Here is a 14,374-nt window from a genome sequence, read left to right as displayed (position 1 = left end):
TCCCTCATTTATTAAAGAGCTGAGCTTTGGCTCATTGTTGCTCTCTTTGATACTAATACTGTCATAATACTCAGTGATTTCAATATCCACACAGATGACCCTCTCAACACTCTAGGCCTTACCAATCCATGACTTATTCTGTACTCCACCTCATCTCAGAAACTCACTCTCAGAATCACATATAGAACATGTCATTACCAAAACTGCAACCTTACCAAATTCTTAACTTATATCCTACTCTTCAATCGCTGTCTCCAATCTTTCCATTTATTCTTTCTAGTACCCCAAGGCTAACAATTCTTCTGTCTCATAGGGACTTATAATCCACCAATCCTCTGTTTTCCCCCATCCCTTGCATTCAGCATACCCTTATTTCCGTTCTAACCCAACACAGTGCCATGGTTCATTACAAACACTCCCTTGCCCTCAACCTTCTTGCTCCTCTCTTGCTTCATCCTTCCTGGTTGACAAGACTTCTAGTCTGGCTTAATCCAACTCCTTCCTTACTCCATGCTTTCACTGCCCATAAATGTGGCTAAAGAAAACATACTGATTCATCTTACCTTACATCAGTGGTCCCCAACCCCCAGGCTGCAGACTGGTGGGCCATTTGGTACCGGTCCGCAGAGAAAGAATAAATAACTTACATTATTTCCGTTTTATTTATACTTAAGTCTGAACGATGTTTTATTTTTTAAAAATGACCAGATTCCGTTACATCCGTCTAAGACTCACTCTTGAAGCTTGTCTCGGTCACGTGATACATTTATCCATCCCACCCTAAAGGCCGGTCCGTGAAAATATTTTCTGACATTAAACCGGTCCGTGGCCACAAAATGGTTGGGGACCACTGCCTTACATGACCAGGAATTTCAAGTGTACCCTATTGCTTGCTGCTCAGCAATACTAATAGATTTCCCTCTTTGCTACTTTCTTAGACAACTATTTCATCTATTCTTTTTTAAACTCTCTCCTCCTTCTTTATTCCTACTCTTAGCTGATGACCTTATTTCCTATTTCACTAAGAAAATACAAGTAAATAGAAGAGTACCCCAAGTGCCCACCACCTTTCTATCCATTGCCCTCATGACCCTATTCTTTGCCTTCTCTCCTGTTACAATGGACACTACCAAAGGCCAACTCCACCTGTACAAACACAGCTCAGCTCCTTTTGCCTACTTCAGAATGCAGTTCTCTGCATCATTTTCCCCTGTCACTGGTGGATCATTCCCAGAAGCATAGAGCATGCCATTATTTTTCTCATATTAAAGAAAAATGCCCTCTTGATCTCATTTCTCCCTCTAGTTTCCTTCCTATTTGTTTTTACCCTTTATAAAAAAACCTCAATATTTGTCAATCCATGAGTCCATAATAATGTAAAAAAAAAATGTAGGGAGGAAGCTCTACTACTATTAGTTAGAAATGCTAGCTAATAAATGTAGAAATGTCAGAAGTAGAAAATCAGGATTTTGCAACCAACAATAGAAGAGACTCAAACAGGCAATCACCAGTGAGGGCCAACCAGGTAAAACGTTAGGAAACAGGATATCCACACACCCCACAAATTACTAGCATTTACAAAGGAAAAAATGTGCCTTTATAATGGAGGAATCAGTTGAACACTAACAACTGACTAGACAGAATTAACAGCACAAATAATGGGACAAATGGACGTTATGTGCTTCCAGATATGTACCAGTGGTTAGTATATAACAACATTTTTGGAGAATTCTTGCCAAAAACTTTTTACCTGAAGTGTGAGGAAACAAGCAGACCAATCTAGATTGTTGGGTATTCTATAAGCCAACTCTTGTAGATACTTTAAAACTGAGTGATCCTGCATCAGGAAAGACTTATAAAAAATACCACTGGAATAAGTGAGATCCGACTATTATTTTATTAACATTAAATTCTCTTAGCGTATGATGGCATTGTACTCATGCAGAAGGATGTTTCTGTTTTTGTTTTTGAACATTACATGCTAAAGAAATATTTAAGGGTGAAGTGTCATGATGCCTACAACTTTCTAACAGTCACACATCTTAGAAAAAGGACTTACCTATACTTATCTCCAATTTCATTCCTCATTCTCTCTAGAACTCCGATCAGTCTCATCCTTCCCATTTCACCAAACTCTTCAGGATCACTAATGATCTCTACATGGATAAACTCAATGGCCACTCTTAGTCTGTACAACATTATTGACCCATTTCTCACTGAAATGCTCTCTGTACTTGGCTGACTAGATACCCCGCAACCCTGAATTTCCTCCTGTGTTTCTGGTAGGTTCTTTCCAAGTGCCTTTACATGTTCCTTGCTGACCTCAACCTCTAAATTTTTGAGTGTTCCAGGGATGTTTTTGAGCCTCTTTCCTTTCCTACTTGGATATTCTTCACTTTTAGAGATCTAGTATATAATGAAGATTCCCAAATTTATATCTCCAGCCCTAACCTCTTCCCTAAACTCTGTTTATCTGTCTCTCTGGTATGTCTATTTTGATATCTAATAGGCATCTTAAACTTAACATGTGACCAAAAGAAAATTTTTGAGGTTCTCTTGCAACCTGTTTCACCCATAATCTTCATTGTTTTGGGATTATTGCAATAGCCTCTTAACTGATCTCTCCAATTGGTCCTTGCCTCTCACTTTAATTTACTCCCAAGCTAGCAACCAGAGTGATACTGTTAAGAATAAGTCAGAACCTCTTATTGTATCTGCATGAGCTGATGGAGGCTAACTAAAATTACTGCTGCAGTCCCATCACAATATGTATAAGTTGAAACATTATGCTGTGCAACTTAAATGTACACAGTGATGTATGTAAATTACATCTCAATAAAACTGAAAAAAAAAAAAAGTCAGATCGTATCCCTAATCAGCTCAAATACTCCAACAGTTTTTCATCTAACTCAGAGATCAAGTTCAAACCCTTAAAATATCCTATATGGCCTTCCGGGTGTGGCACCGTGTTACCCCGGGCCTCAATGACTGTTCTCTCCTTCCCTCACTCCACTCCCACTCTTCTTGCTAGCCCTCAGACATGACAGATGAGCCCCAGTTGCAAGGTTACCTATTTGCTGTTCCCCCTGTTCACACCCTTTTCTCTGCACGGCTTACTCCCGGATCTCCACTTCCTCTATTCCCTGCTCAAGTGTTTTTCTTATTAGAGACTAGCCTGTCCTCCTCTTCACCAGGATACAGGACTTACGGGGGTCAAAGATTTGTAAGTTTTGTTTACATGGTTCCTGCCATACAGTAGGTGCTCAGTAAGTGTCTGAAGGAAAGCTGGGCCACTAAAGACTGTTGAGTAGAAAAAAGACCAGCTATCCTACTCACCAGTGTTTATTAAACCAGAGATAACAAAGAAAAAAAGAGACTCATCATATCTAATGTCTTTTAAGAATATAAACAAAAAAATGCTATTGTTTGTTTATATTCTGGATTAAAATTTCAAAGGTATTTTTTATATATAGTGTGCACTATCTGTAACAAAATTTATTACATAGATTAATTAAAATATTATGGGGAGGTTATTTAGTGAATAAAACTGATTATGCTTCATATACACATATATATGTATATGCATATATGTATATGCGTGTGTGTATGTGTGTGTATATATATGTGTGTGTGTATGTGTAAATAAAACAAATTCCCTAATGAAGTACAATACTAATAAAGGCCCATTATGTTAATTACATGCATCACCTTCTCTACACTCATCAGTGTGAGGAAGGATACCTTCTTAGCAACACATTGAAATAGAAAATATTACTCTTCATACATCAAAATAATGAATTACAACTTTCTTTTAAAATCTTAAAATTCCAGGCCCTGGTCGGTTGGCTTGGTGGTGGAGCGTCGGCCTGGCGTGCGGAAGTCCCGGGTTCGATTCTCGGCCAGGGCACATAGGAGAGGCCCATCTGCTTCTCCACCCCTCCCCCCTCCTTCCTCTCTGTCTCTCTCTTCCCCTCCCGCAGCTGAGGCTCCATTGGAGCGAGGGATGGCCCGGGCACTGGGGATGGCTCCTTGGCCTCTGCCCTAGGCACTAGAGTGGCTCTGGTCGTGTCAGAGTGACGCCCCGGAGGGGCAGAGCGTCCCCTCCTGGTGGGCGTGCCAGGTGGATCCCGGTCGGGCGCGTGAGGGAGTCTGTCTGACTGCCTCCCCGTTTCCAGTCTCAGAAAAATACAAAACAAAACAAAAAAAAATCTTAAAATTCCAACATTTTTACTTATTTATAATCCCAATTAATAAGACTGTCGTACCACATTTTCATAAGGACCTAGACTATCAATATAAAGAACAGTTCATTCTAGCTGTTACTCTCATATACCTGCTATCTGTCTCCCTTACTCTTAAGGAATGATACTCCTGACGCTATTATACTGTATAAACCAATGTAAAAAGACAGGAAGTTTAAATAGGCTAAAGTAAAATTCCTTTTAAAAACTAAACCAACAAAAAATAAATAAAAACCACACCAACAAACCATACTTCAGCAAGTGTTAGTGATTAAGAGTACTTCTTCTGCAGGGGTTAATATTTTGGAAATTGAAGCCACAGAAAAACCTATGAATGATACAATATAATCTCATACTGACACTGTGTGGTTTACTGAAGTATAACATCACAAAACTCCTGTGGTTCAGGGTAATTATTGCTGGGAACACTTTTTTTTTTTTTAATTTTTCTGAAGTTAGAAGCAGGGAGGCAGTCAGACAGACTCCCGCATGTGCCTGACCAGGATCCATCCGGCATGCCCACCAGGGGGTGATGCTCTGCCCATCTGGGGCGTTGCTCGGCTGCAGTTGGAGCCATTCTAGTGCCTGAGGTGGAGGCCATGGAGTCATCCTCAGCGCCCAGGCCAACTTTGCTCCAATGGAGCCTTGGCTGCGGGAGGAGAAGAGAGAGACAGAGAGGAAGGAGAGGGGGAAGGGTGGAGAAGCAGATGGGCACTTCTCCTGTGTGTCCTGGCCAGGAATTGAACCCGGGACTTCCACACGCCAGGCCAATGCTCTACCGTGGAGCCAACCGGCCAGGGCCAGGAATACATATTTCTTAAGACAAATATCCAATGAAATATGAATCTGATATGAACAATACTCTGTAGCTTATAAGGTACCTTTATAAAAATACTCAAATTAAACAAGGAAGCTATTATTAGTCCCTCTTTCCAAATGAGTAAACTGAGGTCCTACAATGTTAGCTCACTGATCCCACTTACCCTGTCTATTACGTGAAAGACCCCATACCTCTTACCAATACCGCTGCATGCCCGTCCACGTCAAGAGCTCACAGGCAGCAGCAACACCCGATCGGGATCTTCGTAAATACTAGTTACTTCAAATGCACTATACACTTTATGGATTTAGTTGAATAAGAAAAAATAATTTTGAGTTTATTTGCCTAATACCACAAGTCAAAGGTAATTTTAGAAAGGGGAAAACATGCAACTCTGGTCTCTTCAGGTGGCTATGTGAGCATGATGGGGAAAAGAAGCCCATACATGCACCAAACAGACCTGAGGACAAGTTGCACAGCATATTATACACAGAAATATGACAAGGTGGTACAATCATTGTTCCGATATTATTTGAGCTAATCTCTGTATAATGATACATGAATATAATTTGGAATATTTCACAAAAGTACGTAAGATACTTTCTCCTAATTAAGGATGTAAAACCCTGCGCTGAGAATAAAAATAGATCTGTAAGATACTAAAAAAAAAAAAAAAAAAGGCATTATATATCAGAACATCAATTTCCCTCTGTTCAACTAACAGTAAAAAATATACACACAATGTTGATAATTCCATGGAACTGGCACTTTTACTCATTGTTGAAGGCATTATAAGCTGGTACAATCCAATTCTATTTCTCGGAAGCTATCCTATGAAAATAGCTCAAAATATGGAAAAGCCATAGATTATTTATAACATCCTAGAAGCTTGGTATCTGGGATTTAAAGTTTGGGTTTTGACACTGGTAGCTGTAAAAGCACATGAGAGAACCACAGGCTGATTCACAGCACGTGGGGAGCTGCTATGTGAGGAAGTTACGTAACTAACTGGTCAGCGAGCCTCACTGCCAGCACTAGCTTCTCCTTGCATGGAGGTATTTCTAAAATGGGGAGGGGGGAGGGGAGAAAAGTGTATTTGTCAAAAAGTTGTTTTTAAAACTAAAATCCTAAAATAGCAAGCCAATTATTTGGTTGGTAATAAAAGTGAACAGATCTAAGAAAGTACTGATATTTGTGGGTTTGGAATCGGTAACAGCCTTAGGTTACATTTCTTTTCAATGCCACAGTTCTACTGTAGTGAAAGATTAGAAATGATTAAATATTCAACAACAGAGGAATAATCAATTAAATCACAATCCATCTAATCACTCAGTGGCCAAATTAGAGTAATGGAATTACAGATAGTATTTTTTACATTTCAAAATATTTTGACATTAATATTAAATCCACAAATAAAAGAGTACTGCTAAACAAGTACTGCTAAACAAAAGAGGAAATAGTTCTTAATTCATTTCAAGAGGTCAGCCTTACTCCAGTATCAAAAACTAAGGCCACTGCAAAAAACAAAAACTGTAGACAAATATTCCTCATTAACATAGGTGCAAAATCATTAACAAAACATTACTAAATTGAGTCTAGAAATATATACAAATCATAATACATTATGACCAAGGAAGATCTAACCCAGAGAGCCTGTTATTTAAAATTTCTGGTTATAGACCTAAGTTAAAAATATGACCTTTTGGTATTAGTACTCCATAACTATAAAGACAAAGGCTGGATACAGTCCACTCACTATAACTCTGAAATACTTGCTATCAGACTTCTCAATTAATTTAATTTTAAAACTTTCTCAGCCGAATCAAAATATGTTCTTTTATAATATCTTCAATAAGTTCATTCTAAGATTAGAATTAAGCTATAATCACAACACATTTGACTTTTTTTTGTGTGACAGAGACAGAGAGAGGGACAGATACGAACAGACAGACAGGAAGGGAGAGAGATGAGAAGCATCAATTCTTCCTTGCAGCACCTTAGTTGTTCTTTGATTGCTTTCTCATGTGTGCCTTGACTAGGGGACTACAGCAGACTGATCCATTGCTCAAGCCAGAGACCTTGGGTTCAAGCTGGTGAGCTGTGCTCAAACCAGATGAGCCCTCGCTCAAACTGGTGACCTCGGGGTTTTGAACCTGGGTCCTTTGAGTCCCAGTCAGATGCTCTAGCCACTATGCCATCACCTGGCTAAGCACAACATATTTGACTTTAAAGATAGAATTCAACATTTCTTAGAATAATAAAGTCAAGGATCCAAAGTGAAATATTTCTTCACAAACATCCCAGAGTGGTCTGCCTTATTGTGAGACTTACTGACAAAGGGTGCTCAACCCGTTAAAGCAGCCTTTGCGCTCCTGGGCTGGACAAATCATACAATATAGAGAATTCTTCTTTATATTACTTTGAAGTCTAGTTTCCTTCTACTTGTATCCACTGGCAAAAGCACTAACTTCTGATAGTAAGAGAGAGTAAATCATTTACATCTTCATCCTATAAGTACTTGGAAATAACTATTAAGTCACTTCTCAGGTTTTTCTTATTTAGGCTTAATTAACTGAGTTCCCTCAACCATTTTCATATAATAACACTACCACACTTCATCTTTTCTTACCGTCACTTCCTAAAAAAGCCAAATATTTAAAACAAATGCCTTACAACACAGCACTGCATTCATACAGGAATATGCAGAAGATATATGTCCATCCTAATATTTTTATGACAATAGTCACTTGATTTTCAGATATTTAAATATGCTAAGTTTTTTCCCAAATAAAAAGAACTGTATAAATGTTATTCTCAGTGAAAAAATACACTAGTTGTAAAAAAACAGAAATGTACATAGAACACTTCATTTTTAAGCAACAGTGTTATAAGTAGCTAGTATTCTTTTCTAGAGGCTGAAAGAACTGAATTCTATCTAAAATTATACCTAGCTTTAAAAGATCTACAGATATGTAAAAAGCAGTAATCTGCACAATCAATACTGTTTGCAAACGTACATGCTGATTTGCCCAGGATGGTTGAAAAACTGTATACACTAGAAAACAATCCTTGTTTCTCCTAGCTTTTATCTTAGTTTAGCTTTGACATGGTTTAGTTGGTAATGTACTACTCCAAAAAAACATGAACGGTTCAAGGCAGCAATAAAAAATCACTTACTATGCTTTATCTTTTTGACTATTCCTAGCAAAACTGAGATGCAAAACTAAGTATTACACATTTTGTATCAGAGAAATGTCACTAATTAAAGTCTAGTTCAGGTTATAGGTGAAAAAGTCCAGTTATGAATTACATATTTTAAAAAAGGTTTAATGACTTTAAAATATATAGTACTTGGATTCAAGTTTCCATATCCTGAAAATACTAGAATCAAACCTAGGAAAGTTTTACTTTCCTAAATGGACAGGGCTGATTTGTAGTTAGTAAATCAAAGAAACCAAGAATAAACTGGCAAGAGTCACACCACCAGTCCCCAAGTAACTCAGAACTAAGTAATGTTGGCAGATACCATTTTAACTTCTTCCCCAAAACATTCCTGGAAAATAAGATTTTTAAAGTTTATGTTTCCAAAGATAGGTTAATCTTCTTTTCCGTCACATCTAAAATGCACTCAACATCCTAAAATGGAGAAATACAAGTTAACATTTAGTTAGTATCTAATTCTTACCTGGAACCCACTTAATTTCCATTTCCATATCATTTTCTTTGTTTTTCTTTTCTTTTTCTTGAATAACTTGCAAGAGTTGCCTATATTTAGCAATTTGTTCATCATCTTTCTGGGTCTTTTTTGTTTTCCCATCTTCTTCTACATTGACTTCATCATCCCCTAACAAAAAAATCACTTTTACTTAATATACAGGAATAATTTATGTCTAACTCCAATGTTTAAATCTCAATCTAGCATTCTCCTGACAGATACTGTCAGACATTCTGTAATATCAGAATATCAAAGTCAGACTTAAACCTCTTAATATTAAATGAACTGAATCAAAAACTTAGGTTTTGTTTATAATAAAAATCAGTTGCAATATAAGTTAACACTGTCTTAGCAGCACATTGGGGAATCTCCCTTTCTATTAGAATTTATATTTAAAAATAATTCTGTAGTCATGTAACAACCTGGAACTTCTATTCCTGACAAGCATGACAGCAGGATGACATTTTGTACCTCTTTCTGTTCTCTACCATCCACCAAAAGCTATAAAACGTTATGGTCAATAAAAGGAGGCTAAATATTGCTGGGATACATTTGACAATACATGGATTTAGCTGTTCATGAAGAGACAAATAAAGAAGTTACTTGTGATCTGAAAAAGAATAATGAGTCCTTTCCATTTGAGGGTGAGCAAAAATACTTACTCTCAGGATCTCTTTAATATATTAATAAGAACAAGTAAGATAGAAGTTTATTCAATTAATTTCTGTGTGGAAAAAATATTCACATTTCCATTTCCTGATTTCATAAAAATAATTACAACACAAAGGAACAGTATAAAATTCATGGGCAACAAATACCAAAGAAAACTAATACGTGAAACGTTTGTTTGCTCTATATTTCCACTGAAATTCTCCAAGGCAAAACCATAAATTAAGAAGCTGGGTTTTAATGCAAAACATAGACTTACTGAGTTGACTGAATGTCCCAGGAAAGAAAAATTTAGAAGTAGAAAAAAGAAGATCCTCTCTACTGTGAGCTTTGGCTAACTGTTAACTAAAAATGACCAACATTATTAAGCATTTAGCTGTGAAACATCAATGTTAATAGATTGTCCTTACATCTTTAAAAAGGTGATATGGAAAAAGGACTGGTTAAATAAATGTTTTTACAGTTTTTTCTTTAAATGAATAAAAAATAGTCCAGGACATTCTTTCCATCCTATCACACTTTTACATTTTCACTCAAACAGCTGAAATTCATTTTTTTCTGTTTGTGCTTTGTGCCACAATAATAATGTTGGATGGAATTCTGTCATGTATCCCATAATTCAATGGATAAAACATCAGGAACACATTAACAAAATGGCAATGTATTTCTTTCTATTAAAAGCTTACTTCTGAAAACATAATTAGAAGCAAGCTCCTTCCAGGTTGAAATTTTAGTGGTAAGTCTCTGATGGCCTACTTTAAATTGATTTTTTCCAGTACTAAAATTTACTTTCTGAAGCCCCAAACTGTGGGATAATTCATGTAGGTCTGTTTTTTTTCACAATTTAAGGACAATAATTTGTAAAAGCCTTAATACTGTATAATGAGTGAAAAAATTAATTGTAATAGTAGGAAGCACTGCTATGATTCCTTTTAAACAACACTAGGAACATGTAGTAACTTAAGGCATTCAAATATACTACACTAAATTACAGATTAAAGTAAACTTGCAATCAATTAACATACTGAAGAAAAATGCATGCTTTAAAAACAGTATATTTAAAAAAAAAGCCACTAATCCTAAAGTTTTCAAAATAAAAATATGTGATACAAGGCAATATGCTCAGCACTGTATGAACATTATCACAACCTGTCCAATCAGGAGCCTCAAAGCTCTGGCAGAAAAGGGGTGGGGGCTAAGAAAACTTATACAACTGCACAATGTGGTGAAGTCAGAACTTGAAACCAGCAGAGCCCAAGATCTTAACAAGAATAAACTGACAGCCTGACCAAGTGGTGGTGCAGTGGACAGAGTGTCAACCTGGATGCTGAGGACCCAGGTTTGAAACCCCAAGGTCGTCAGCTTGAGTGTGGACTCACCAGCTTGGGCATGGGATCATAGACATGACCTCCTGGTCACTGACTTGAACACAAAGGTTGCTGGCTTAAGCACAAGGTCACTGGGTTGAGCAAGGGGTCACTGATTTGGCTGGAGCCCCCTCCCACCACCACTACCACCCATTAAGGCACATATGAGAAGCACTAAATGAACAACTGAAGTGCTACAACTATGAGTTGATACTTCTCATCTCCCCCTTCCTGTCTCTATCTCTTTCTGGCTCTCTATATAAAAGAAAGAATATACTGACATTTTTTTCTTTTCCAAGTGAGAGGAGGGGAGATAGACAGACTGGGATCCACACGGCAACCCCTATTTGGGGCTGATACTCTGCCAATCTGGGGCCATGCTTGCAACTGAGCTATTTTTAGCACCTGAGGTGGAGGCTCCACAGAGCCATCCTCAGAGTCTGGGGCTGATACATTCAAACCCATTTAGGAAGGGAAAAGAGAGAGAAAGAAGGGAGAGGGGGAGGGAGATGGGTGGAGAAGCACATGGTCACTTCTGTGTGCTCTGACAGGGAATCAAACCCAGGACATCCACATGCTGGGCCGACACTCTACCACTGAGCCAACCAGCTAGGGCTATACTGACAAATTAATGCTATTTTTCCACAATATTAGCTGTCCTAATGTCAATAATGGCATTGTTCAGTTCTCTCAAAACCAAAGAAACCCATTTGAAAAACTTGTACCCAACAGCACAAGTATACATGGAATATCCTCTTTTTTATCTCAGAGCTGCTAGTGAAGTAATGATATCCACAATTTTCAGTAAAGTGCTAAATGACCACATAGCATACAAATGAAAAGAAAATATAAATACATTAGTATATCTGTGTGTGGGAGGGAGGACACAAAGGCTATTTGAAAAATGGATACTCAATTTTTGGAATACTACAGAAATTAGCAAGCAACAGCCACTCAGGCCTTAAAATGTAAAGGCTTTTGTGACCAACATAATTACCATTGTGAATCATATACTTTTCAATGATTATTAAACACCTAAGCAATTATGTAGTTTTATTAATATGAGATGTCTAAACAAAGAAACTAGAATAATTAAATATGACTTCCCATTCCACGTGTGAAACAGAGCAAGATAGTCCTTTACGAAATACTTAGGAAAGGGAAGCCACAGATTCGGTAGTCTAAAAGGGATAGTGATAGTCCAACCACAGGATTTCTTTTAAGAAAGTTAAGATTTGCTTGACCAGGCGGTGGCACGGTGGATAGAGCGTTGGACTGGGATGTCGAGGACCCAGGTTTGAGACCCTGAGGTTGCCAGCTTGAGCATGGGCTCATCTGGTTTGAGCAAAAGCTCACCAGCTTGGACCCAAGGTCGCTGGCTCGAGCAAGGGGTCACTCCGTCTGCTGAAGGCCCACGGTCAAGGCACATATGAGAAAGCAATCAATGAACAACTAAGGTGTTGCAATGCGCAATGAAAAACTAATGATTGATGCTTCTCATCTCTCCATTCCTGTCTGTCTGTCTGTCCCTGTCTATCCCTCTCTCTGACTCTGTCTCTGTAAAAAAAAAAAAGTTAAGATTTAATGGTCCTACGATAATACTAAAAACACATTTTAGGATTTAATTAATTTCAGGTTTAGGTTATAAAAACAATATGTACGTAAAAGAAAAGCCAAAAGGACACCTATGAAAATGTTAAGCTAGAAACAGACCATTTATGAGCATTTATATCTGTGTCTAACATTTATGGTTCTTCATTTGCTGTCAGCACCAAGTCTTTGACTCATAATTTTGCATGACTGGGAATTCTTCTATTAGATAAGAAGAATGGAGATGTGAAGAGATCAAGGAGATAGTAGAGCAAGATCCAGTACAGGGAAAAAGAAGTGTTTGGAATCTATTTTTTTTTAGTTATTTTAAGCAAACAGCATATACAATTTTGAAATATACTACTAATCATTTTACTCATCAAAAAATTTTTTTAAATAAAAATATAATCTGGGAATTTCTGTTTCTATGAATAGTGAGCTAGGTACATCAGACCAAACTTTTCACTATGGACAATCAAGTTGAGTTAAATATTTAAAAAGGCCTGACTTGTGGTGGCACAGTGGATTAAAGCATCGACCTGGAATGCTGAGGTCGCCAGTTCAAAACCCAGGTCTTGCCTGGTCAGGGCACATACGAGAATCAAACTACCAAGTTGCTGCTTCTGCTCCTTTCCCCACTTCCCACCTTTCTTTCTCTCTCTCTCTCTCTTTCCATCTCTGTCTCTCTCCTCTCTCTAAAAATCAATAAATAAAATCTTAAAAATATTTTTAAAAACTTCTAAGTGTTTTAAAAAAAACTTTAAAAACCTGACAAGTTAGTGAAGGATAACAAAGTCAGTATCCAGGAGAAGGGAGTACCACAAATATGATCCCAGAGTTCAAGACCTTTCTTAACCTGAGAGCATTTACTGACCCACAAAAGAAATAGCTGTGGGACTACGCTTGGGCAGCCTGGCAGTGCCAAGAGTACAAAAGTTAAAGACCATGAGGGAGGGGATGTCAACTAGTATCCCCTGCATTAAGCACAGACCCAGAGTAATATATTCTCAGAGCAAGGGTCAACCAGAAGTAAACCAGATCTTGTGAAGGCTTACATCACCCGGAAAGCCCAGGAAACCTTGAGCCTTAAAATGAAGTAGTTGTGCCAAATGACCAGTGTAAGTGAAGGTTTTCTCTGATTATGTACTCTCACCTCAAATACCAAATCAGCCCACAAAGTTAATGAGGCACATGAGTCAACAAAAGAGAACTATCTTGTAAAGTAATAGAAATCTACCCCAAGAGATTTGAAACACTGAAATTATCAGACACAGACAACAAAAACATGTTTACTTGGTTTACAGAAGTGTTACCAGTATCTTTGCATTTAAGTACCAGTAGATACTTATTAGAAATTATCAAAGATTTGCCTGACCAGGTGGTAGTGTAGTGGAGAGTTGGCCTAGGATGCTGAACCCAGGTTTATTTATTTATTTATTTATTTTTCGTATTTTTCTGAAGCTGGAAACGGGGAAGCAGTCAGACAGACTCCCGCATGCGCCCGACCGGGATCCACCTGGCACACCCACCAGGGGGCGATGCTCTGCCCATCCAAGGCGTCGCTCTGTTGCGACCAGAGCCACTCGAGCGCCTGGGGCAGAGGCCAAGGAGCCATCCCCAGCGCCCGGGCCATCTTTTGCTCCAATGGAGCCTCGGCTGCGGGAAGGGAAGAGAGAGACAGAGAGGAAGGAGAGGGGGAGGGGTGGAGAAGCAGATGAGCGCCTCTCCTGTGTGCCCTGGCTGGGAATCGAACCCGGGACTTCCGCACGCCAGGCTGATGCTCTACCACTGAGCCAACCGGCCAGGGCCTGGGCCCAGGTTTAAAACCGCGAGGTCAATGGCTTAAGTGCCAGCTCATCTGGCTTTATGAGGGCTCAACAGCTTGAGTGCAGGGTTGCTGGGTTGAGTGCAGGGTTGCTGGCTTGAGCATGGGACCATAGACATGACCCCAAGGTCACTGACTCAAAGCCCA

The 14,374-nt window shown here is 38.5% G+C and overlaps 1 protein-coding gene across 1 annotated transcript in view; it reads right to left on the bottom strand.

Moving 5' to 3' along the window:
• The window catches only part of ESF1 (ESF1 nucleolar pre-rRNA processing protein homolog), a 71,595-nt gene that overhangs the window by 35,327 nt on the left and 21,894 nt on the right, over nt 1-14,374 (bottom strand). Inside the window, exon 9 of the mRNA XM_066235512.1 lies at nt 8,747-8,905. Within this exon, the coding sequence (XP_066091609.1) occupies nt 8,747-8,905 (159 nt within the window). The remainder of the gene's footprint in view (nt 1-8,746; nt 8,906-14,374) is intronic.

Source organism: Saccopteryx bilineata, chromosome 6 (assembly GCF_036850765.1).
Source record: "Saccopteryx bilineata isolate mSacBil1 chromosome 6, mSacBil1_pri_phased_curated, whole genome shotgun sequence".
Taxonomy (NCBI): domain Eukaryota; kingdom Metazoa; phylum Chordata; class Mammalia; order Chiroptera; family Emballonuridae; genus Saccopteryx; species Saccopteryx bilineata.
The sequence above is the reverse complement of the archived record's forward strand: the minus strand, read 5'-3'. Positions and strand labels throughout refer to the sequence as shown.